The following is a 27,766-nucleotide window of genomic DNA, read 5'->3' as shown; positions in this document are numbered from 1 at the left end:
AAGTGACTCAGGATGTAATATAAACCTATCAGTGATTTTTCCTTCATTGCGGACTGCAGTAATACTGTACTTTATGAATGAAAATGCAACCATTTGATTAAGTTTCATTATTACTTCATTGCACACTATCACTATTTAGATGTGGAGGTTTGTTATGCGGGGCACTCAAAACTGTCATTATCAGCATGCTATTTTAGCCCTGTAGCCACTATCACATACAAAGGTGAAATATTTATTAAATATCTGACATGTCTGAATGATTATTGTCACAATATTACAATCATTCAGACATGTCAGATATTTTATGACTATTTCACGTTTGACCATGATAATGGCTACAAAGCCAAAACCACGACAGTGCAAAGTAAACCAATAATCAAAAATTTTGTCATATCATGGAAATTTCAATAAACAATACAAAATTCTTACTTATTATCTGTGTTACTTCAAAACAGGATCAAATTAGATCAAAATACAGGTATAGTACTGGAATAAACCAAGTTTAAAGGGCAATGTGCCTTCCATTTATTTTCTATTGTGAATGAGTGGTGAGTCATGAACGACAGTTCACTTCAGGGAGTGAACAGATCTGATCTGATCTCTGAAAAGAACAGTTCTGCTCATCTCTAGTAAACAGAGCTCCGGCCACCGCCCCCTGTTACCGTCCTGTGCGTCATGCTATACGATCGGTCAGAGCGCCCCCAGCGTTGGGCCGTTTGTTGCAAACGCAATAAAATAGGACACATTGCTAAAGTTTGCCGCTCAGCCTCAAAAGAATCGAAGAAAGCAGGTACAGAGGACATGGACAGTCACATTCAGGAAGTTTCATCTGGCCAGGTTCCCGACGCATCGGCACTCAAATTCTTTATCGAGATGTCGGTTCGGTCGCGCCGATTACAACTGCAATTAGATACGGGCGCGCCAGTTTCCTTGTTGAATGCACAACAAAAGAAATTTTGTTTTTTCCTTGTGTTTCCAATAGTGTAAAAGTCTAAATTGTATTCATTTAATTCTTTACATATTTTTGCATGTCTTACATTTTCCCTTTAGCAATTGTCAGTGTTTCACACGACCTTGGGTCGCCCCCACTGGCGCCAGTTTACCAACATCCCCACAGTTATGGTAAACAGTTCATTCCCCTACTGGGTCAATTCATTACAGTCAGTCACTCGGCTTCTTACTTTTATTGTTGTCAGTGATGCGAGCTCCGCTAACCTTTTTGGATTGGATGCCTTTCAAGCTTTCGGTTTTTCTATCGCAGACATCATACAGTTGGTCTCCAAAGACGTTCCCTATCAATCATTGGAATCATTGACCTCTGACTTTAAGGATATCTTTGAGGAGGGCCTGGAGCATGTTTCAGACTTTGAAGCTCACTTAATGTTGAAGGCATCAGCTCGCCCGCGATTTCTACGTCCGAGGCAGATCCCCTTGGCTCTCTGCCCTCAGGTAAAAACAGAGCTAGACCGGCTGACAGCCCTCGGGGTCCTTCTTCCCATTTCTTCTAGTGAGTGGGCTTCGCCCCTCGTTATTGTCAGAAAACCCTCGGGAAAATTACATCTTTGTGGCGATTTCAAGGCCACCATTAATTCCTAATTGGTGGTGGACACCTATCCCTTGCCTCGTTCTGATGAATTGTTCTCCGCCATGGCGGGAGGACAATATTTTCTGAAAATCGATCTTTCGGAGGCTTATCATCAAATACCAGTTGATGAGGACTCCAAACGGCTGGCAGTTGTCAACACCCTGTTTAGCCTTTACCAATACCAGCGGTTGGCCTTCAGAATATCCAGTGCTCCAGCAATATTTCACTGTTGTCTTGAGCATGTCACGTCGACAATCCCTTAATTACCTGGACGACACAATTGTCACAGGCTGCAGCACGAAGAAACACTTGCACAACCTTTGAACCCTCTTTCTCAAATTCAGGTCTGTGGGCCTGCGTTGCAACCTGCGTAAGTCGAAATTATTCCAACTGTCCATTGAGTATGTGGGCCACACCATCTCTTGGCACAGAGTCCAGACGCTAGGAAGTTTGGTCCAAGGTATCGTTGACATTCCGCGGCCCGCTTCGCTGACGGAGTTACAAGCTTTTTTAGGCAAGATTGCCTATTACCACCGGTTCATTCCCAGGGCTTCCACCATAGCCCGCCCCCTGTACTGCCTCCTGTGCAAGGGTGTTCCTTTTGATTGGTCGCCTGCATGCGAGCAAGCGTTCACCTCGTTGAAGGGCCTCCTCACGTCAGCGTTGAAGGGCCTCCTCACGTCAGCACCTTGTTTGGCTACTCTTGACCCCAATAAGCCATTGGTCCTGGCTACAGATGCTTCCCAGGATGGGAGGGAGGAGCAGTCCTGGCCCATGGCAACGCAGATGGCTCTGAGCAGCCACTGGCGTCTGCATCTAAAACTCTTAGTCCCGCACAGGCCCATTGCTCCCAGGTGGAAAAAGAGGCTTTGGCCATTGTCTACGCTGTTACCAAGTTTCACCCTTTCTTTTATGGCACGAAGTTTCAGTTAATCACTACCCATAAGCCATTAATATCGTTATTTGGCCCCCCTCTCAGATTCCAGATAGGGCGGCCCACAGACTGCAGCGCTGGGCCTTGTTCCTCTCTAAGTACCATTATGACATTCATTTTCGCCCTACCGGACAGCATGCCAATGCCGACGCTCTTTCCTGTCTTCCGGTTGGCCCGTATCCTAAGTTCAATTGGGAGGAGATTATGTGTTTTTACTTGCATGTGGTGTCCCACCAAGCAGTTGATGGCTTCCCGCTCACTAGTTCTAGGGCTGCCAGGGACACAGCAGCTGACCCGGTTCTCCGGCAAGTAGTTCGCCTCGTTCAGCAGGGGTGGTCGTCCCGACCTCCAGGCCGAGCCTTGGACCCTCTTTGTAATTATTTTGTTGTACGAGACCGCCTATCAGTCTTGGAAGGAGTTCTCCTTCTGGCTACCGAAGATACAGTTCCTCGCGTGGTTGTTCCTGCAAGTTTGCGAAGGGAGGTCCTCATGTTATTACATGAGGAGCACTGGGGTGTTTCCCGTACTAAAACATTGGCTCGCAGACATGTGTACTGGCCCGGTATTGACAGAGAAATTGAGCACTTCGTGGCCGCCTGTTCCCAGTGTGCAAGCCAACAGGCATCTCCCAGGTCAGCGTTCTCTTCATGGCCGCTTGAAACCCAGACATGGGAATGTGTTCAAATAGATTTTGTGGGCCCGTTTCTCAATGGCTTTTGGCTCATTGTCACTGATGTATTCCCATATCCCATATGAGGTACGCTGCTCCTCAACCACTTCAGAAGTTGCAATCCAGGCACTCGCAAAAATCTTTTCTGTGGAAGGTCTGCCAGTCTCCCTGGTATCGTACAATGGACCTCAGTTTATTTCAGAGACCTTCCAGGAGTTTTGTATGCGCTTCAGTATTCGGCACGTTTGCTCTCCCCCCTTTCATCCACAATCGAATGGGGAAGCCAGGTGCATGGTGCACACATTTAAGACGCAGATGAAAAAGTATGTGCACGAATTTTCTGCGGAAGAGGCGTTGACGTTTTTCCTGACAGCATACCGGATCTCACCAATGGGAGAACGCAGCCCCGCAGAACTCCTCCATGGGTGCCAACCTAAGACTGTGCTGCACCTCCTCCCGCCTGGTCCTCGCCAGCCTTTGCAAAGCGGGGTACCCGGCTTTCCACCGGGTATGTCAGTCTGGGCACATGGGTTTGGTCGCAATCTACGTTGGATACTGGCGGTGGTCCTACACCGCAATGGCCGCTGGCTCCATACCTTGCAGGCAGGGGACCGGGAGGTACATTGTCACCAAAATCAGCTACGTCCACGTTTGGGCACCCACCCCCCAACCCCTCAGGTGCCGGAGTCCCCATTGCCGGCAACTGTGTTGTTTTCTCAGGGGACGCTACCGCCCGCCCACCTGTAACTCCGCCACACTGCGATTGTTCTCAGCCTTGGCAGCTTCCAGTAGCTCCAGCACAGATGCCCCGGCGAGAGCCGGCCCCCCTCGCAGGCCCGGTTTCTCAGGAGGCTGGTTCACCTGTGGCCGTGCCTTCCCCATCGTCCCCGCCACTGGGTCTTGGCCCTCCCGAGGTGGAACGGGATCCAGAGTTCAACAGCTTGTCGCCCGTTCTGTCCTGGGCTCCGGTAGTGGGACGACGGAGGCCTCTTCGTGTGGGTCACTTCCAACCGTATTTGAAGGTTCCAGCTCAAGGGTTGGCAGATCCCCCCGACTCCAGCATTCTGATGGACGTGGAGGTCATCACTACTGCCCGACACTCCACTTTCCTATGCAGTGGATCACAGTGGCTTCACCCCCGAAGGAGGAGGAGTGCAGTAGCCACCAGAAAGATCGTGAGAGGCACACATCGGCACAGTGTGTCACAGACAGTAGTTGCTGCAGGTAAAGTCCCGACTACCAGAGGGCACGCAAGAATTTGGCTGCGCCCTCTGCCGGCAGAAGCACAACAACTCAGGCAGCACAAGCCGTGCCCAGTCAGTTTTATATCGGACATGCCTAGCAGACAGTTCCCAGTCTACCCTATGTGAAGTGCAATGGACAACGTGAATCATGTTAATACAAAACTGGTGTCTAATTGATTACAAACTATCAAAGTTTTTTTTCACACATCAGTAAATTTCCACATGAGCACCCTTGGTAGCACGTAGCACATCTAGGCGATACTCAATTTCCATCCACACATTAGCCAACATCACTGGAGGGATCAATTCAACGACTGTGGTTATCCGTTGCTGCAGGGTTTCAAGATCTGGTACACATGTTCGGTAGACCTCGTCCTTGATGTAACCCCATAAAAAGAAATCTAATGGTGTTGTGTCAGAAGAGCGTGGAGGCCAAACCGTTGGCCCATCACGACCAATCCATCGCCCAGGAAAGGTCATATCGAGATAGGCACGGACGTCCAAACCCCAATGAGGTGGTGCACCATCTTGCTGAAACAAGACATCGGGGTGATACTGACGCAGCTGAGTAACAGGATACAGTTGCAACATGTCCAGATACGCTGCAGATGTGATGGTAGCCTCAGAGAAGAAGAATGGCCTGATAATTCGATCGTGCAATAGCGGGCACCAAACATTCACCTTTGGACTGCCTCTGGTGCACTCATGTGGAAGTTTACTGATGTGTGAAAAAAACTTTGATAGTTTGTAAACAAATAGACTCCAGTTTCATATTTGTATCTTACTTCTAGCCTGAGTTATCAATTTACGTAATCAGGGAAAGACTTTTGGGACACCCTGTACACATTTCATACTTGTACACCTGTAAGGTCATTTTCTTGCACGGATTGTACATTTTCTCTTACTTGGCTTGCTGTTTCTTTTACATTACTGCTGCTCACTTAGACATATGAAAACACAACTTATCACTGCATTAGCTGAAGCAATAATACAGGCTGGCAATTGTATGACAATAACGGAATGGCACAAGATAATATGATTTGTGGTTAGTGCACTTTATGCATAGATGCACCTGCTCGAGGGTCAAGAAATATATTTTTTATTTCTTGATGGTGACTAATTTTGGACACCTATGTCCATTTTGAAACCACCTGTACTATAAGTGTGGCAATACAGGCAAAAGCCCATGTCCAAAAATCACCCCTTTAGTGACGATCAAAGCCGCACTATGGGCAACTCAACAACAGTAAACAGAACACACAGGCCAGACAGACGATGGAAAACTCCGGGGTCTGTCCTATGTGGTTGGCCATAGTGTTGCTTTGATTGTCACTGCAGTGGGATTTTTGCACATGGGCTTTTGCCTGCATTGCCACACTTACTATATGGATGGTTTGAAAATGTACATAGGTGTCCAAAACAAGTCACCATCAATAAATAAAAAGAGATACTTCTTAACGCAACTTACGACAGAGCTAAAATCATTTATTTCAAACAGTTATTGGTCATTAATACACAGATTGTCTGCAGCAGCAAGGCATGCATCGACACTAGCACATAGCCCACACATCTCCTGCTGTGACGACAGGGGCGGCACAAGGCCAAAGACGTAATGGTATGGCACTGGGTGCCGTATATGCTATCATCGGCAGCAGGCAGCCATGTGTGTAGTGTGTGAAGTGGCAATGGTTCACATTGCCATCTCTGGGCTGGAATCTGTCCACAGGAAGACAACAAGGGCAGCTGAGACAGTGCATGCTCATCACAATGGATGAGTGGATGCCCATTTCCAGACAGGAACCAGACACCCCCAGGTGGAAGGTGGTTTTATAGACCACATGCAACTTTCCGGCACTTTAAGAAATGAAACCCAGTAAAAAACATGTTTTGGAAAGATCTTTGATGCGCTGCAACATTAACACTTCATATTTTTATATTACAAAAGAGTATATTACAAAGTCCATCAAATACAGCACTGTAGAATCCACAGCACAGGCTGCACAATGCACTTTTTATGTCAGCCATTCACAGCTTTCATAATGTATCTTGCCAGTAATGAAATCAGATATTCAGAGCGTGGGACACATGATGTAGTCAGCCAATAGTGTCAGTGTTAAGTAGGGTGAATACACAAATAGGAAAATTTAATGGTTTAAATTAATATACATACAGTATAGATACAAGAAAAGCTAAGCTTTCACATGTAATATTGGCCACTAAAAATTATTTGCTGTGGGTTTTTCTCCTTGTACAATTTTTCAATGGGTGGCTGCAACACTAATGTAAAATTCTCTCTCAGTGGTTCCAATTTATACTTGCTAAACAATTAGATGCTGTTAAGTACATCATATCATAGAAAGGCGGCAACGCAAACTCTTATAATACATGTTCATTTTGCAATTACGACTGACAACATAATGACAAACTTCTATGAGGTGTGTAACAAAATGCCTTAGATATACGTAGACATTCAAATACAACGATGGCTGCAAAATTCTGTGACATATATTTTAACAAAAATGATGGCTGTTTACCTGTGCTTTTGTGCTTCCAAATGAGTAGCTTTGGCATATTGTAAAAAGTGCTTGGACTCTTACTTGGGTGAAATATCTATGCAGAATACAAGCATTAAGGTATGTTGTCTCTTTCACTAGTTTGAAAAATTTTACATAGTTATTGGTAGAAAGGGCCCCATAAATTGACAACGCATATTTTATTGGATCTGCAGCTTGGATATCCAAGTTCAACTTCAGCTCTTCGCTGTAATGAAGCAGAAATGCAACAATTAGTTATAAATGAAGAAAATTTACTTGTAATTATATCATCACAACAGCATGATCTGAACTCAACAACTAAGAGTAAGAAGGTGTATCAGATTAATGGAAGTAGTAACCAACTTTTATTACTTGCACAGCATGATAACATATGATGGCAGAAGGGAAGATGATATAAAATTCTGACTAGAAGTAACACGAGAGGTTCCTGAGAAAGGAAAATATGTTCCTACTGAATATAAATTAGTGTTTGAAAGTCTTTGCTGTAAGTGCTGGATACTAGCCTTATACGAGAGCAAAATATTGGTGACAAACAGCACAGGCAAAAAAAAAAAAAAAAAAAAAAAAAAAAAAAAAAAAAAAAAAAAAAAAAAAAAAACTAAGCTTTTGAAATTGGGTGCTTTAGAAGAAAATTTAAGATTACAAGGGCAATGGAGGAATAACGTGTTCAATAGGGGAGAAAAGAAGAGAGAAGTTGATAGGGCACATCATGAAGTATCAAGGAACAGTTAATTTAGTGTAGTCAGTTTAGTAATGGAAAGAAGTTGGGGGGGGGGGGGGGGGAGGTAAAAATTGTAGTTGGAGGACAACAAGGCTTAAATACAGCAACCAAATTTAAATGGTTGTAGACAATATCATCATCTCCAAGTTAAGGTGGGCAAGTAAACAATATAACACTATAACCACTTTTCAGTAGTAGTGGTTCGTTTTTTAGAAATTCTTACAATTACATAGTTTACTTTTATACAAAAGTAATCATCACAAAGATGAAAAATGTGTGTGTGTGTGTGTGTGTGTGTGTGTGTGTGTGTGTGTGTGTGTGTGTGTGTGTGTGTGTGAGAGAGAGAGAGAGAGAGAGAGAGAGAGAGAGAGAGAGAGAGAGAGAGAGACGGAAACTGCTAAACTTGAGCCAGACTCAATTCTTTTACTGGTAAGTGTCACATAATGACTACAACCACTTGCATTATAAATAGTGTGAAGTGATGATGATGATATGATGATGATGATGATGATACACAGAACACAATGAAAGGATTCAGGTTTATTTAGTCACGATAAATGGCTGCAATGTGGCACTGTAATAAGCAGTAATGGTGAGGCTGCAGCTAATTGTGTAACAAATGGTTTAATGTAAACATACAGCACAGTATAATGTGGATGGGTTGGTTAACAGATATAAGATGAGAAGAGAGGCTATGTTCCCAAAATATTTAACACCCTTGGAACTGATGCAAGAATAAACCAAATTAATTTCATTTTGATAATAATTTATTGTCTGGCACAATCACAACAATTTCAAAATGAAATTATCAGTTTCAGTCAATACCGCCATTATCAGTTCATAAGACAGCAGCCATGGTTCATTCTCACCACTGCGGAAACCACAATGTCCATCAAACTAATTTGACTGATATCCCACAGGAAACAGGAGTCAATCATACACAGTAATCACATAACATGTGAATGAAGTTAAGCTGTTGCTCAGAAAATTCTATTACAAAAAAAGAAAGCTTTTACATTGTATTATGATCTACTGATATACTTACATCATGCGACCAGTGTCATTTAAATTCAGTAACAGGATATAAGCCTGGAATTCTGGCTTATTTGGGCATTCTTCACCTTTGAGTGACATGTCACCATACATATATTTTAGTGTCTGCAGACATTTTGTTAAATTTTCTGTGTTTATCTTTGGGTCAAACACAGAACTCTCTGCATCTACCATGTATTCGGAGCAGAATATGTGAAACCTGGCACACTGTTCCAACAATGTAACTGTGTCAGTGTCACATAATTCTTGTTGAGTAATGTCCTGAAACAAATTGTTACTTTACTTAGCAATAACGTGAAACACTGACAAATGCTAAAGGGAAAATATAAGACATGCAAAAATATGTAAAGAATTAAATGAATACAAGTTAGACTTTTATGCTATTGGAAACACAAGGAAAAAACAAAATTTCTTTTGTTTCAATTACTTTATTTTCCATTGGTAGTTCAACATTAACCACTACGTCCAAAATCAAAAATACGAAGATATGCAGTGGTGTCACATTTTTCATAAAATCTCTGGCTCAGCATTGACTTAATCATGCATTCAAAAGTGTTGTCCACAAGTTTTACAAATAGTAATGTGTTTACCACTTTTTTAACACCAGGGGATCACTGATCACACTGAATAGGATCTCATCTGAGAATTTCATCCTAAACCAAAGCCACTGAAGTCATGCACAAAGTTGTGTATAATCTAGAATGTTAGTGTTTCGAAGGTTAACAGAAAAAAATTACTTCCACGAACTTCTCCACATATTACACAGTCACTCTAAGACTGTTCCAAAAGACATGAGTGCCTGAAGCACTAGCAATATCTTTAGCAAAACATGCAGAGACAGATCAATTCCATCTAGCCAAACGAACAATGAACTGGTCCTCTCCAACTGTTTCACAACTTCTTAGCCTCACTCACACGTGAAAGCAGAATTTACTATGGAAACGGTAGCATTATTTCAAGAGAAGACTCGACCTCCCAGGTATTTATCCTGTTGAACTGACTGTATTTTTATGGGTCCTGTAATCTACATAAACAGCCTATGCATAATATATTGGACAAAACAGTTTTTATGTAGGTGAATGAGAATTCTATACATACACATTTAAAATTAAGAATAACACATTTCATATGTTTAAAAATTTAAATAATACACTTCAGACAAACTAAATCTATAGTATTAATATTGTTCAATGGAGTAAAAGCAGTGAAGCCATAAACATGACTTTAAAGGTTTTCTAAAGGTCTTGACCTCAGAATTCGTTTTTAAGTTTTTGAGAAGTTTGCAGTAAGTTCAACTCCGATGTGGAAAGCAAAATTTTGACATAGCGATGAGCTGAATTGGGTCATACTCCATCAGTCCAAAAAGTTTCAAGACTGGATTAGCAAAAAATATAGGGGTTTGACACAGTCTGCCCCCACTTGAGTACAATGCACACAGCAATCATTTAACCATGTGAAATTTCCAGAAAAGTCCTCCTCTGGCTTGTCTCCAATTGGCAGTTCACAGCCACCTGTCGTTCCTTCTCATCCCATTCAGTAAGTCCCCCCATGACCTGGGGTTCTATGACTTTTCTAAACTCTCCCCATTTCCTAAACCTCAGCAGGCCTTTACCTTCAGTTCCCTTCATTCCCATTCAACCCTTCAGCCACTGCTTGGTGAGTAGATGTATCTCTTTTTTTAATCTATTCTATTATATTCCATTGCCCTGAATGTTGATTATGTAATCTAAGTGTTGACCCTTTGTGTCAATTTATGTGCTTTGTCGTTTTGTGGTAGGTTTGTATTGTCACCTGAGATTTGTTTTTTCCAGAGAAGAATTTCCTTCTTTTCACATTTCAAATAAGTTGCAACAGGGGTCCACGTGCCTCAAATGTACATTACCTCAAGTTGCCACTGTAGTTAGCGTACTGACATTGCTTGTACGCCAGGAATAAAATCAGTCCTCAAACTTTTTGGATGGATGGTATCTGTAAGTTTTAGTTTTGTAGTGCAACCACACACTTCTATGAAACTTCCTGGAAGATCTCTGATCTTCATTACACCGATGAAAGTCTTCTATTTCATGATCATAATTACTAAAACTTCAATAAATCAGCCATCGTTCAACTGTTAGCATGATACCAATAGACTAAAACTTACATGATAAAATTCAACTATCTACCTCAGTTAATCTCAACAGTGATTCTGTTGTTGATCCCAGGAATCACAAGTATTTGGTTCTCTCTTATTACTGTTGCTTTATTTAGATGCCTGACTTATGCAGAGATTCATTTGTGCAGCTATCAAGCAACATGTTGGGTATTTAAGGTCAATTTATTGCAATTTACAATGTAGTAATATTAAACCAAAGTTGCCTCTGCTAATCCAAATAGAGAAAATCAATACAGTGCGCTTTTAGCCTCTGTGAGTGGAAAATAGAATACAAGGGTCACTCCAATAGAAACGCACACTTTTTTTTTTACCCATCTTTTATTCTATATGTTTGAAAGTTTTACAGTGTGTAGATACATCTTTTAGGAACAATATTTTCATTTCTCCACATAATTTCCATCCCTCTCAACTGCCTTACGCCATCTTGGAACCAGTGTCTGTATACCCGCACACTAAAATTGTGGACCAACCTGTTGGAGCCACTGTTTGGCAGCGTGCACAAGGAAGTCATCATCTTCAAACCTTGTTCCACGAAGAGAGTCTTTCAGTTCCCAAAGAGATGATAGTCACATGGAGTCAGATAAGGACTGTAAGGTGGGTGTTTCAGTGTTGTCTATCCGAGTTTTGTGATCGCTTCCATGGTTTTCTGACAGACACCTGGCTGTGCATTGTCGTGCAACAGCAAAACATCCTGCTTTTGATGATGTGATCGAACACGACTCAGTCGAGCTTGAAGTTTCTTCAGTGTCGTCACATATATATCAGAATTTATGGTGGTTCCACTTGGCATGATGTCCACAAGCAAGAGTCCTTCGGAATCGAAAAACACCGTAGCCATAACTTTTCCAGCACAAGGTGTAGTTTTGAATTTTTTTTTTTTTTTCCTTGGGTGAATTTGCATGATGCCACTCCATTGACTGCCTCTTCATCTCTGGTGAAAAATGATGGAGCCATGTTCCATCACCTGTCACAATTCTTCCAAGAAATTCATCTCCACTATTCTCATACTGTTCCAAAAGTTCGCTGCATTCTGTTTTTCTTGTTTCTTTGTGCGCCACTGTCAACATCCTGGGAACCCACCTGGCACAAACCTTTTTTTACACCAACACTTTTAGCATTCTGCAAACACTTCCTTCCACTATCCCAGCATAGCCTGACAATTCGTTCACTGTGATGCGTCTGTCAGCAGTCACCAATTCGTTAACTCTCTGCACATTGTCTGGAGTGTGTGCAGTACAAGGCCTGCCGCTGCAAGGATAATCCTCAATATTGCCGTGCCCACTTTCATCACGTAACCTGCTTGCCCACTGACTAACTGTACTATGATCGACAGCAGCATTTCCATACACCTTTTTCAACCTCTTGTGGATGTTTCCCACTGTCTTGTTTTCACAGCACAGGAACTCTATGACAGCACGTTGCTTCTGACAAACATCAAGTGTAGCAGCCATCTTGAAGACATGCTGTGGCGGCACCACTCACAGGAACAGGTTGAACTAAGTTTGAAAACAAGCAGGAAGGATGTATCTACACACTGTAAAACTTTCACACATGCAGAATGAAAACTGTATTTTTACAAAAATAGTGTGCATTTCTTTTGGAGTGACCCTCGTATTTGTCAATAATACGAACAAATAACAACAAATCTCAAAAATTAAAAAAAAAAGGAATTACCATACTTAACAGAAAGAAGACAATTCTACACCAGTGGCAACTAATGATCCACATAAAATTATTACAGGGATAAAAAAATGTTTCCTTGAAAATTAGTTGAAGTATTTCACATAAAAATGTTTGAGGTCATTCTAAGAGCAGCAAATAATTATAATTAGGGTGATGTTGTGAAGAGGATGCTGAAAAATTAAGATTAGAAGTGAAGGATTGCACATCTAACATGTGGACATCATACCTTCAATCAGATTCAATTTACCTGCACGTTCATGGACACAAAATCAAAACCTGTTAATACTATTTTTTGCATGAAGTACACAGTTCAATTAACAAAATAGTGGCTGAGCACCAGTGCAGAAAGATATGACAAACTGACTGAATACTTGCAAAAATGGTTGATCCAAACCCTGAAAATAGGCTACAGAGTCCTCACTAACTATTCGGTATAAGGTCAGACAATGAGAGATGGGTCATTTGCAAAGGAACAGAACTATAGGAATGGTTCACTAAACTGAGCAAAAGGACTGAGAAATAATTACAACAACATAGTTGTTCACCGATCACTTCAACTCTGTCTCATTCCTTGTTCAGTTCCTGCTTTTCCTCGTTCCCACCTCAGTCTCATTCTTTTTTGGGTTAGCTTATTCTAGCTCCACCATTCTTCGTTCAACTGTAGTTTCTTTCATTCACTGCATCCAGCCATTCCAGTTTAATTTGAAAACTATTCTTGAAATGTATGAATTATTTAGGAGTAAAGGAGATAACTCACTGAAAGGCAGAACCGCTGTGTCATCGATAGGCACACAAACAAAAGGCATGGAGCTTGGCTAGCTTTTTCTGTTGTTGTTGTTGTTGTTGTGGTCTTCAGTCCTGAGACTGGTTTGATGCAACTCTCCATGCTACTCTATGCTGTGCAAGCTTATTCATCTCCCAGTACCCAGGGCAGACCACACCCTTCTGAATCTGATTAGGGTTTTCATCTCTGGGTCTCCCTCTATGATTTTTACCCTCCACGCTGCCCTCCAATACTAAACTGGTGATCCCTTGATGCCTCAGAACATGTCCTACCTACCGATCCCTTCTTCTAGTCAAGTTGTGCCACAAACTCCTCTTCTCCCTAATTCTATTCAGTACCTCCTCATTAGTTATGTGGTCCACCCATCTAATCTTCAGCATTCTTCTGTAGCACCACATTTCGAAAGCTTCTATTCTTTTCTTGTCCAAACTATTAATCACCCATGTTTCACTTCCATACAAAGCTACACTCCATACAAATGCTTTCAGAAACGACTTTCTGACACTTAAATCTATACTAAATGTTAACAAATTTATCTTTTTCAGAAATGCTTTCCTTGCCATTGACTGTCTACATTTTATATCCTCTCTACTTCGACCATCATCAGTTATTTTGCTCCCCAAATAGCAAAACTCCTTTACTACTTTAAGTGTCTTATTTCCTAATCTAATTCCCTCAGCATCACCCGACTTAATTCGACTACATTCCATTATCCTTGTCTTGCTTTTTTTGATATTCATCTTATATCCTCCTTTCAAGACACTGTCCATTCCATTCACCTACTCTTCCAAGTCCTTTGCTGTTTCAGACAGAATTAAAATGTCCCCGGCGAACCTCAAAGTTTTTATTTCTTCTCCATGGATTTTAATACCTACTCCATATTTTTCTTTTGTTTCCTTTACTGCTTGCTCAACAGACAGATTGAATAGCATCAGGGAGAGGCTGCAACCCTGCCTCACTCCCTTCCCAACCACTGATGCCCCTCGATTCTTATAACTGCCATCTGGTTTCTGTACAAATTGTAAATAGCCTTTCGATCCCTGTCTTTTACCCCTGCCACCTTCAGAATTTGAAAGAAAGTATTCCAATCAGCATTGTCAAAAGCTTTCTCTAAGTCTACAAATACTAGAAACGTAGGTTTGCCTTTCCTTAATCTAGCTTCTAAGATAAGTCGTAGAGTCAGTATTGCCTCACGTGTTCCAATATTTCTACGGAATCCAAACTGATCTTCCCCGAGATCAGCTTCTATCAGCTTTTCCATTCGTCTGAAAAGAATTCGCGTTAGTATTTTGCAGCTGAGACTTATTAAACTGATAGTTTGGTAATTTTTACATCTGTCAACACCTGCTTTCTTTGGGATTGGAATTATTATATTCTTCTTGAAGTCGGAGGGTATTTCGCCTGTCTCATACATCTTGCTCACCAGATGGTAGAGTTTTGTCAGGACTGGTTCTCCCAAGGCCGACAGTAGTTCTAATGGAATGCTGTTTACTCCCAGGGCCTTGTTTCGACTCAGGTCTCTCAGTGCTCTGTCAAACTCTTCACGCAGTATCATATCTCCCATTTCATCTTCATCTACATCCTCTTCCATTCCCATAATATTGTCTTCAAGTACATCACCATTGTATAGGCCCTCTATATGCTCCTTCCACCTTTCTGCTTTCCCTTCTTTGCTTAGAACTGGGTTTCCATCTGAGCTCTTGATTTTCATACAAGTGGTTCTCTTTTTCTCCAAAGCTATCTTTAATTTTCCTGTAGGCAGTATCTATCTTACCCCGAGTGATATAAGCCTCTACATCCTTACATTTATCCTCTAGCCATTCCTGCTTAGCCATTTTGCACTTCCTGTCGATATCATTTTTGACACGTTTGTATTGATTTTTGCCTGCTTCATTTACTGCATTTTTATATTTTCTCCTTTCATCAATTAAATTCAATATTTCTTCTGTTACCCAAGGCGTTCTACTAGGCCTCGTCTTTTTACCTAATTGAGCCTCAGCTGCCTTCACTACTTCATCCCTCAAAGCTACCCATTCTTCTTCTACTGTACTACTTTTCCCCATTCCTGTCAATTGTTCCCTTATGCTCTTCCTGAAACTCTGTACAACCTCTCGTTCTTTCAGTTTATCCAGGTCCCATCTCCCTAAATTCCCACCTTTTTGCAGTTTCTTCAGCTTTAGTCTACAGTTCATAACCAATAGATTATGGTCAGAGTCCACATTTGCCCCTGGAAATGTCTTTGAATTTAAAACCTGGTTCCTAAATCTCTGTCTTGCCATTATATAATCTTTCTGAAACCTGTCAGTATCTCCAGGCTTCTTCCATGTATACAGCCTTCTTTTATGATTCTTGAACCATGTGTTAGCTATGATTAAGTTGTGCTCTGTGCAAAATTCTACTAGGCGGCTTCCACATTCATTTCTTACCCCCAATCCATATTCACCTACTACGTTTCCGTGTCTCCCTTTTCCTACTACCAAATTCCAGTCACCCATAACTATTAAATTTTCATTTCCCTTCACTATCTGAATAATTTCTTTGATGTCATCATACATTTCTTCTATTTCTTCGTCATGTGCAGAGCTAGTTGGCATATAAACTTTTACTACTGTAGTAGGCGTGGGGTTCATGTCTATCAAGGCCACAGTAATGCGTTCACTATGCTGTTTGTAGTAGCTTACCCACACTCCTATTTTACTATTCATTATTAAACCTACTCCTGCATTACCATTATCTGATTTTGTGTTTATAACCCTGTAGTCACCTGACCAGAGGTCTTGTTCCTCCTGCCACCGAACTTCACTAATTCCCACTATATCTAACTTTAACCTATCCATTTCCCTTTTTAAATTTTCTAACCTACCTGCCTGGTTAAGGGATCTGACATTTCACACTCCGATCCGTTGAATGTCAGTTTTCTTTCTCCTGAGAATGACGTCTTCTTGAGTAGTCCCCACCTGGAGATACGAATGGGGGACTATTTTACCTCCGGAATATGCTACCCAAGAGGACGCCATCATCATTTAATCATACAGTAAATCTGCATGCCCTCGAGAAAAATTATGGCTGTAGTTTCCCCTTGCTTTCAGCCGTTCACAGTACCAAAACAGCAAGGCCATTTTAGGTAGTGTTACAGGGCGAGGTCAGTCAATCATCCAGACTGTTGCCGCTGCAACTACAGAAAAGGCTGCTGCCCCTCTTCAGGAACCACACATCTGGCCTCTCAACAGATACCCCTCCGTTGTGGTTGCACCTATGGTAAGGCTATCTGTGTCGTTAAGGCACGCAAGCCTCCCCACCAATGGCATGGTCCATGGTTTTTTCTAGCTGTAGGAAAAACATGCACTCATTTACTCACATGTACATGCCTGTCCCCTACATTGTACTCAGTTGACTGCCAACTCTTTACTGGCCCATAGTGAGTGTACTGTGGTGAGGTGATGGAGAGAAGGGGGAGGCAGGGAGTGGGTTTGGGGGAAGCGTCTAGCAGCTCAGGGGAGAGTGGGGAGCCATTTTTGGGGTAGTAAAGTGGGCAGATGGCTGGGCATGTGATTTCGTAGACCAGGGTGCCATATAACAGCACACAACTAGTAAATGAGGAGCCACAAATTGGGCACCGATACTGGGACATGGGATGATGTATGTACACACACACTCTTCCACTGAAATCTCACATGCTGTGCTCCTCTGCATGTTGTGCCAGTGGGAGATCCATCTTGTTTATAGCAACAGTTTGGTGGTGGTCCCTCATTCTAGTTAACAGCTGGTTGGTTGTCATACCTATGTAAAATGCTGCACAGTGGTTGGAGCAAATGTGTGCATACCATGGCTGCTTTCACAGGTGGCCTGGCCTATGATGGGTAGGAAAAGCCTGTGATGGGACTGGGGTGCTGGGTGGGTGGATTGGGCAGGTCTTTCATCTGGGTCTTCCACAGGGGTATGATCCCTATGGCAGGGGACTGGGGGTGGGAATGTCATAGGGACGGACCGTAACCAGCCACAATGACGCCCAGAATTGTTTGGTTTGCAGGTTTTGGGGAGCATGTAGAATGTGGGCATGCAGGGTGTTGTTAGGGTGGACTAGGGAAAGAAGATGGTGTTGGAAATGGCAAGTAAAGAAGTCAGGTGGTTGTAGGGGGAGTTGAATAATGATGACGGGTCTAAGGAATGAAAGGAATTGTATTGGGGGCAGCGAGTAGTTTTGTGACTGGGGTATATCAGATCACATGTGACATATCATCAAGTGCGCAATATAAATTTGATTGTGGAAGAGAAAATAAGGAAGCATGGACAGGCATTTTGGGAGTGATATGTGAGGGAGGGACGAATTTTGAGTTGTTACAAATGTGTTATGCTGTAACTGGGGTCACATGGCACATGGATTTAAGTGGACAGCTTTAATAACAGACGCAACTGATACTACAGGATGTAACAAAAAGCTGTGTGTGGTGACATGTATCATGGCCGTTATGGAGTGTGTCATAAAGGCAAGATGGAAAAAACATAAGAGGAAGAAATGGACGGACAGTAGAGGGGAGCTAAATAAAGAAGACACTAACAAAGGACGGATGACACAAGGTTTTGATGAAAGGGAGCCACTAGTCGGTAAAATAAATAATGTATGGCAAGTTCTGGTTGAAGTTTCAGTTTCTAGTTGTTTGCATATGCTGTATATAATAATTATCTATTACAATTTAATAAAAGAAGCACCAATGTGCTGGAACTTGTTTTTCAATATGGTGTGCGTGTTTTTAAAAACAAAGTGCCTGTAATTTCCAATTTAGCTTTGAAAAATAATATTTATCAATGGCAAGATTTACGGTTGTGGGTATATATCTTCTATGGGTTGTCAAAAAATTAAATTTTTAAATGAAATCAAAGTAATTTATCCAAACAATTTCTTGTGCCAGTTTTTACTTTTCAGGTTCTAAGGTACAGCTGACAATCCTTTGAATGGGTTTTAGAGCACTCAGGTAACCTGGAGAACAATATAATCTGTTTTTTTCACTCAAGTCACAAACTCATTTAGTTCAAATTTAGAAAAATTTCTGAAACTGCTTAAGTTCGATATAGGTATGATATTTATCTAAGAAGGGTACCCTAAGGACTGCTCTATCCTCATCATTTTCTCCATACTTACTGGACCTGAAGGTCAGTGCCTCGACATCAATTCCCTAAAGCAGTATGGCACAGTTCTTGGAAAACTCAATAAACTGGCTTTGCAGATTGGAAGATTTTATGCTCTGGTAAGAATGAAACAATTCTTACTGATCAGCATAGTGACCGAATGCTGATTGGTAGAGCAGAAGTTTTGTAACCATAAAGTTATTGTTTTGAACCTCACTAGTAGCAACTTTTTTACTTTCATTTAAATTTCACATATGCTTTATAAAATGGAAATATTTATTAACAAATATTGAAGTATAATTTCTTAATAAGCATAACAGCCCTCTGTTTTTAGTTACTGCTCATATGAAAATAAATTAACATTTGCTACAGACATACAATATTAAGTAATCTACATAAAAGATTCAAGAAACAATCTAAGCAGCTATCTTAGAATGTTTGCAGTTACTACTTAGTAAAGTCATCACTGGAAGATCAAAACCACAGCAAAATGATCAAGACAAAACATCTGTGTGGTGTGAAATGTGGCACTTGATGCGTAAGCAATGAGAAGTGTTAGGTTATCCAGATGAGTACACAAAGGACTCCACTAATTTTCAGTTTTACAATAAAGCACACAAATCTAGAGACTGTCAATTCAACTAACTATCTGGGGTTAACAGTTACAAACAACTTAAATTGGAACAATCACACAGATAATATTGTGGGAAACATGAACCAAACACTGAATTTTATTGGCAGAACACTTGGAAAATGCAACAAATCCACTAAAGATACTGCCTAAACTATGCTTGTCCATCCTGTGCTGGAGTGTCACTGTGCAGTATGGGATCCTTACAAAATAGACTGACGAAGAACATCGTTTTTTATCACTGCAAAACAGGGGAGAGTGTCATGATATGCACGTTCGGGTGGAAATCATTAAAACAAAGACGTTCTCAGTTGCAGCGAGATCTTTTCATGAAATTTCAATCTCCAACTTTCTCTCTCAAATGCAAACATATTCTGTTGATGTCCATGTGCACAGGGTGAAATGATCATTGTACTAAAATAAAAGAAATCAGGAATGCTTGGAAACATTTAAGTGCTCATTTTATTCCGTGCATTTCGTGAGAGTGTAATGGTAGAGAAACAGTGTAAAAGAGATTCGATGAATCCTCTGCCAGGTATTTAAGTGCAAATTGCAAGAATAGTCGTAGATGAATTGGCTGGGAAAAAATAAGGAACGGTGAATGAATAAAAATGAATGGGTCCTGAAAAGGACCAGTCACCAGGGAACTAGATCTCGAGTATGGACAAGTTTGTCTACTGATCAGTAAACTAAACTTTGAAACTTCCAGCAAGGAAAACAGCATCTCCAGCCAGCCAATCATGTAAGACCAGATAGCCATCAAATTTAAGCTCTGGCAGCCACAAACTTGCTCTCATTTTCTGTGAATCGCCCAACGTCATGTTCCGATCTATGCAACATTTCTCTAGTGATGACACTACATTTAGGAACTCTGCTGAATAATGAGTGGACTGCCCTTACTATTGTACAAGTTAGCTACGCATCCATGTGAGATTTCTACAGTGAAGATACACTTAGTTGGCTTTCTGGGCATGCAAACTTATTAACTACTGCAGTTGTTTCTATCAATATTGTCACACATGAGTTGTTACATGGCATCTAGCTTGTTTACAGCTTAACCTGCATGCACAGTGAATTAATTGTGCAAATTATTTAATTTTCTTGTGACTACAGCAACTAGCAAAGCTTTTGAGGAGTTCAGTTTTCCAATAGTCACAAGTGTTGCAGGTTATTCCAGCTTTTCAATCACTCGATGATGCCCAGGAAGACTGGTAAGCACTGCAGTTTCAGGCAATTTATTTTAAGTACCCAGACCGTCACCAGGCATTTTTATTTCCCCACTGTTGTATTAATTTATTTTATTTACCTTTATTCATTCATGGATCATTCACAATGATATAAGATTTGTCAAGGTAATGCAAAGCAAACCAATAGGCCAAAATATACAACACACAGCATACATAACATGCTTTATGAGGATATGACAGGTAGCCTGTGGGGATAGACCTGGTGATTGGCCTTGGCTCTGATTAAGGAACCATCCCAGAATATGCCTTAGCAATCTAAAAAATGATGGAAAATCCAAATCAGTACGGTTGGACAAAACAATGCCATCCTCCCGAACATGAGGTCAGTGTCTTTAACAGCCACACTGCCTCATTCGGTAAGTGCGATAGTTGGCTTCATTGTCTAACCAATACGTGATGATCCAGTATGATATTTTTGCCTCAATTTTGGAACACTTTTTCACCAAGATGCACACAGTAAAGTACAAATTTACTTGTATCTATGGACAATCTTATGTCAAAAGGTTAAATCTGCATGTAGTAGTCCATTTGACCTGATAAAATGTGTGCACACAGGCTTTAAGATAGTCAGATCCATCATGCATTGCAAGTGCTTCTGAAATCTCACAGGCTACACTATAGCTCTGGTAAAGCAAACACAATGCATCAGACTTTGTCTTTGAATTTTCATGCCACATAGTGTTGAAACATTCGCAGACTGGCGGTTCTTCAAAAAGCATCAAATTCACTTAGCACTCTTAAGATGAAGTTCAGCTAAAAATGGAAGTACTGGTCTCCCCTTTGGCGCTAGCAATAAAGTTGGATGGCACTCTTCGCTTGTGTGGCGACTCCAAATTTCTGTCACTGCACATGCAGAAGTGGATTCGTACATGTTACTGTGACACAATGAGCTCTTTTCTAAATTTTCTGGTGGTGAAGGTCAACATTTTTCCAGAATTATTAACATGGAAGCTTATTTTCAGCCTCTGTAAGATGATGAGTCCAGAAAATTTTTAGGTTGATGCCGTCCTTGGATTTCTGACAGTACAATAGATTTCCATTTGGAGTTAACGGTGTTTTGGAATACAGGTGTCCCCTTCTGTGTAAACTACCTCAATGACATTTTCGTAACAGGATGTACTAATAGAGAACATTCATGTAATTTGCTTCTTGTTCCCACAGCATTTGCGAACAAAGGCCTCAAGTGGGTAATTTGCAATGTGTTCCTTTTTCCATCCTTCTGTTACGTACCGCAGCTACTTTCACGGTAAAGAGGCCTTTCAGGCTACATGAAAGTATGTTATGGCAATACACAAAACACTGGTTCCCCAGTAAAATATCTCAAAGTGTTTTGTGGCAGGGTTAATTATCTCACCCAGTTTATCCTTTGGGTAGCTTCTATCACCTACCCACTGAAACAGTTATGCCGAAAGAGAGGTCCCATTCACAGATTGGACAATTGTCAGAAGCCATTTCAAATTCCAAATTCATGTCTTCAGTTTGCACCCTGAGTCGAAACAAGGCCCCCGGAGTACACAACATTCCATTGGAACTACTGACAGCCTTGGGAGAGCCAGTCCTGACAAAACTCTACCATCTGCTGAGCAAGATGTATAAAACAGGCGAAATACCCTCAGACTTCAAGAAGAATACAATAATTCCAATCCCAAAGAAAGCAGGTGTTGACAGATGTGAAAATTATCGAACTATCAGTTTAATAAGTCACAGCTGCAAAATACTAACACGAATTCTTTACAGACGAATGGAAAAACTAGTAGAAGCCAAACTCGGGGAAGATCAGTTTGGATTCCGTAGAAATATTGGAACACGTGAGGCAATACTGACCTTACGACTTATCTTAGAAGAAAGATTAAGAAAGGCAAAACTACGTTTCTAGCATTTGTAGACTTAGAGAAAGCTTTTGACAATGTTGATTGGAATACTCTCTTTCAAATTCTAAAGGTGGCAGGGGTAAAATACAGGGAGCGAAAGGCTATTTACAATTTGTACAGAAACCAGATGGCAGTTATAAGAATAGAGGGGCATGAAAGGGGATCAGTGGTTGGGAAGGGAGTGAGGCAGGGTTGCAGCCTCTCCCTGATGCTATTCAATCTGTCTATTGAGCAAGCAGTAAAGGAAACAATTCAGAGTAGGTATTAAAATCCATGGAGAAGAAATAAAAACTCTTAAGGTTCGCCGATGACATTGTAATTCTGTCAGAGACAGCAAAGGACTTGGAAGAGCAGTTGAACGGAATGGATAGTGTCTTGAAAGGAGGATATAAGAAGAACATCAACAAAAGCAAAACGAGGATAATGGAATGTAGACGAATTATGTCGGGTGATGCTGAGGGAATTACATTAGGAAATGAGACACTTAAAGTAGTAAAGGAGTTTTGCTATTTGGGGAGCAAAGTAACTGATGATGGTCGAAGCAGAGAGGATATAAAATGTAGACTGGCAATGGCAAGGAAAGCATTTCTGAAGATGAGAAATTTGTTAACATTGAGTATATATTTAAATGTCAGGAAGTCATTTCTGAAAGTATTTGTATGGAGTGTAGCCATGTAAGGAAGTGAAACATGGAGGATAAATAGTTTGGACGAGAAGAGAATAGAAGCTTTCGAAATGTGGTGCTACAGAAGAATGCTGAAGATTAGATGCGTAGATCACATAACTAATGAGGAGGTATTGAATAGGATTGGGGAGAAGAGGAATTTGTGGCACAACTTGACCAGAAGAAGGGATCGGTTGGTAAGACATGTTCTGAGGCATCAAGGGATCACCAATTTAGTATTGGAGGGCAGCGTGGAGGGTAAAAATCGTAGAGGGAGACCAAGGGATGAATACAGTAATCAGATTCAGAAGGATGTAGATTGCAGTAGGTACTGGGAGACGAAGAAGCTTGCATAGGATAGAGTAGCATGGAGAGCTGCATCAAACCAGTTTCCGGACTGAAGACCACAACAACAACAACAGTTTGCACCCTGCTTAGGGACATTATCAGCCTCATTTACCATTAATTCTGCCTACAGGTACGTCACTTCATTGCTTTGGGAACATCCTATCACATAAACTTGCCAACAATAGAGAAAAACCTTTAGTATTTGTGTCCAGAACATTAAAGCAAATCACAAAAAATTGCTCCCAAATTGAAAATAGGGGACAGACTATTATTTATGTTATTCACATTATTATTATTATTATTATTATTATTATTATTATTATTACTATTATTATTATTATTATTTCACGTAATCAGAGTTTTATTTAGTTACAGATAATAAGTCACTATCCAGGGTCAACGTGCAATGCAAAACAATGCGGCAGCAGCCGCTTTACCGCTAACGTAGCCATAACACGCTGTTGCACCCGCTTTTCGACCTTTTGATGCTGCACTGGAAAGCTGGACGGAGTGGTCCCGCCAATTTGGATTCCATCTCGCCGCCTACAGAATTCAAGGTAACAAGCGGCAGTCTTTTCTCCTTTCATCCGTCAGGGTACAAACATACCGTGTGATAGTCAAATTATTTCCACAACGCAACGTAGCAACTCTGTCCTACGAAGAAATTTTGTCTGCATTAGATGCATATTTCAAAGAATCAGTCAATTTAGTTGCGAAAAGGTATACCTTCTTTCGTACAAAACGTACGGCGGGTCAGGCTAATCGGGAGTGGTTGCAACCTTGCAAGGCCTTACTAGGGATTGTGCTTTTGAGTGTCAATGTGGACTCCCTTATTCAGATACTATGGTACATGATGCAATTGCACAGAAAGTTCCTGATGTTCGTATAAGGGAACAGATTTTGAAACTAGTAAAGCCCTCCCTTCAACAAGTGATGGACATATTGGATCGGCAGGACACACTTGACTTTGTTCAGGAATCATTTGAAACTTCGCCAGCAGCGTGTCAGGTTAACTATAAAGAACTATAAAGCACATTTGGAACTGAAAGTAAACGCGCAACCGAAATTTTTCAGAGCACGCAATGTTCCCCACGCATTGCGTGATGAGGTTGCAAAAACATTACACGATTTGGAATCACAAGGTATAATTGAATGTGTGCAGGCTTCTCTCTGGGTATCACCCTTAGTAATTTTGCCAAAACCTTCCGGAAAGTTGAGACTTTGTGTGAACTTCAAGGCAACAGTGAATCCACAACTAGTGATTGCAACTTTTCCTTTACCCCGCCCGGAAGAGCTTTTTGACTAACTGTGCCCCGGTAAATATTTTTCGAAGTTGGACCTAGCAGATGCGTACTTGCAAATACCGGTGGACGAAGAATCCCAGCGCGTTTTGGTGGTTAAAACACATCTTGGTTTGTATCGATTCAAACGACTGCCATTCGGGTGTGCCTCCACCCCTGCATCGTTTCAGCAATATCTACAAACTGTTTGTGCGTCAGTCCCTACTGCAGCAAATTATCTGGACGATGTTGTGATCTCTGGAAAGACGGAAGAAGAACATTTGGCCATTGCGGCAAAATGGTCTTCGCTCGTGGAAGGACAAATGTGTGTTTTTTGCTCTTGACTTGCCATACTTGGGCCACGTATTCAATGCCCAAGGCATACATCCCAGTCCCACACACCTCCGTCCCATACAAGGCTTGCCTTCGCCACAGAATTTGAAGCAGCTACAGAGTGTGCTGGGAAAAATCAACTATTATCATAAATATGTGCCGCATGCCTCTTCCATTTCAGCTCCGCTTCATCGCTTACACCATAAGGGTGTTCCGTTCGTCTGGACGACGGAATGTGAACGCACCTTTCGCCAGGTGAAATTGGCGTTGCTTTCCAATACTTGCCTTACGCCATTCGATCCCCAGAAGCCCCTTTTGTTGATGGTGGATGCATCAGATTTCGGGATCGGTGCTGTGCTTGCACACAAAGATGGATCGCATGATCGCCCTATTGCCTTTGCGTCCAAATTGCTCTCGTCTGCGCAAAGAAATTATTCACAGATCGAGAAAGAAGCATTGGCTCTCGTCTTTGGTGTTACAAAGTTTCATGATTTCTTGTATGGTCGTCACTTTACCATAATCACAGACCACAAACCTTTGACATCGCTTTTTCATCCGGCCAAGCCTGTACCTCCACAGCGCAGAAATTCAATTGCTGGTCTATTTTCCTCTCGCAGTACCGCTACGATATCTTGTATCAGTCCACTGCTAAGCACGGAAATGCTGATGCATTGTCCGCTTGCCTGTTGCTGAGGATAGAGCATTCGATTTCTTCGAACCTGCTTGCATGTCCATTGATGCGGAAACCGATGATGTGGTCGAATCGTTTCCGATTGATTTTCGTCGTGTAGCTACAGCCACAGCTACCAACCCTGTCCATGCTCCCGTTCTGCGTTTTGTTGCTACGCAATGGCCCTTGTCAAAGTCACGGATCGGAGGCCCGTTGGTTCGCCGATTTTTTGCTCAGAAGGAGAGACTTTTTGTACGACGTGGCGTTTTGCTGTTGCGTTCTGATAATGATCAGTCCAGGGCCGTGGTACCATGTTCATTACAGTCCTCTGTCTTACAGCTTCTCCACCAAGGACAGTGGGGTATAGTGAGAACGAAACAACTTGCTCGTCAGCACTGTACTTGGTTCGGAATCAATGCCGCGATTATGAATATGTGCTCTTCTTGGATGGTGTGTGCCGAACAACAATCAGCGCCACCGCGGAAATTCTTTGCATGGCCAAAAGCTGCTTCCCCTTGGCAATGGTTACACATCGATTTTGCTGGTCCATTCTGGAATGCTCGATGATTGGTTGTGGTAGATTCATTCAGTAATTTTCCTTTTGTTGTCCGGATGTCTTCAACGTCGTCATCTGCCACCATCCAAGCGTTATCCACTATCTTTTGCATTGAAGGTCTTCCACAGACTACTGTTTCCGACAATGGCCCAGAATTCATGTCCGCAGAATTTCAGTCATTCTGCAAGGCCAATGGTATTCAACATCTGACATCTGCACCCTTTTCGCCACAGTCAAACGGTGCCGCTGAACGATTGGTCAGGACTTTCAAGTCACAGATGTTGAAGTTGAAAGAGTCGCATTCTCGGAAGGACGCGTTATTGCTCTTTTTGTCCTCGTATCACTCTCAGCCCCGAGATGGTCGCTTGCCGGCTGAGTTGCTCCACGGTCGTCATCATCGAACCTTGATGTCTTTGCTACATCAACCACATCAGGTTCCTGAGCAGCGGCAGATACCTGCTTTTGCTCCAGGTGACGTTGTCTACTATTGCCACTATCGAGGTTCACAGCGTTGGCTCGAAGGGCGCATTCTTCGCTGCCTCGGCAGCGCTATGTATCTGTTTTTGGGGGCCTCTGGTGAGGTGCGTTGGCATCTCAATCAACTGCGCCTCTGTCGTCGCACGGGATCTGCCACTCGCCATCTGCTTTCAGTGATGGTGCCGTCCGGTCAGCGCCCCGGGGACCCGTCTACTGGCTCGCCTAAGCCCCAGGTGTTACTGACGCTGCCTTCCATTTTGCCCCATGGCGATGCGCTGCCGCCACAGCCGCCGCCGCCTGTTCTCCCCCCTGCAACTGCCAGGCGCCTCCTTGGGTCATGCGCCGCTGATCGCTTCCCGTGACCAGTTGTCCTCCGACATGGAATTCTTGCCCGCTCCGGACTATATGTCGTCTTCAGCCCCTCCTGTCTCTCTACGGGTGCATACACCGCATGTTGGCGTGCACCCTGGAGCAGGTTTTCAGGCGTTTCCTAGCTCCCCATGGTCTGAATGGCAGGGTGCGGGTGGAACAGCCTCGCCTGTTGTTAGGCTCCTCACCTCGTTGCATACGTCAACATGGGGTCCTCCCCACGGCGGGCGGAAGCCTTATGCCACAACCGTATGCCGATTTGCGGAGGAGGAATGTGGTGTCACCACCAGACACCACACTTGCTAGGTGGTAGCCTTTAAATCGGCCGCGGTCCGTTAGTATACGTCGGACCCACGTGTCGCCACTATCAGTGATTGCAGACCGAGCGCCGCCACACGGCAGGTCTAGAGAGACTTCCTAGCACTCGCCCCAGTTGTACAACCGACTTTGCTAGCAATGGTTCACTGACTAAATACACTCTCATTTGCCGAGACGATAGTTAGCAAAGCCTTCAGCTACGTTATTTACTATGACCTAGCATGGCGCCATTATCAGTTACTATTGATATTGTAAATCATGTACCGTCAAGAGTGATGTTCGTCATGAATGGATTAAAGTTAAGTATTCCACCAGCTACGTCCGTTGTTTCTAAATTCTAATTTCCTTGTCCTGTTTCAGACCTCACGCCAGCCTGCGTGAGCTAAATCGCGCGCCTTTCGGCCTCCTCTAGTAACATGGTGTTGGCACTCCTGCCACTCACAATAAATTCGAATGAAGATATCATGACCAGTCACAACCATTTCCAAACCGCC

The 27,766-nt window shown here is 42.3% G+C and overlaps 1 protein-coding gene across 1 annotated transcript in view; it reads right to left on the bottom strand.

Annotated features, from left to right (window-relative positions):
• Positions 1-27,766, bottom strand: part of LOC126266846 (germinal-center associated nuclear protein) — a 296,356-nt gene that overhangs the window by 211,995 nt on the left and 56,595 nt on the right. The window contains exons 7-8 of the mRNA XM_049971439.1: positions 8,755-9,023; positions 6,968-7,193 (exon numbers count right to left, since the gene is read on the bottom strand). Coding sequence (XP_049827396.1) covers positions 6,968-7,193; positions 8,755-9,023 — 495 coding nt within the window. The remainder of the gene's footprint in view (positions 1-6,967; positions 7,194-8,754; positions 9,024-27,766) is intronic.

The sequence above is a fragment of the Schistocerca gregaria genome, chromosome 1 (assembly GCF_023897955.1).
Source record: "Schistocerca gregaria isolate iqSchGreg1 chromosome 1, iqSchGreg1.2, whole genome shotgun sequence".
In the NCBI taxonomy this organism is placed as follows: Eukaryota; Metazoa; Arthropoda; class Insecta; order Orthoptera; family Acrididae; genus Schistocerca; species Schistocerca gregaria.
The sequence above is the reverse complement of the archived record's forward strand: the minus strand, read 5'-3'. Positions and strand labels throughout refer to the sequence as shown.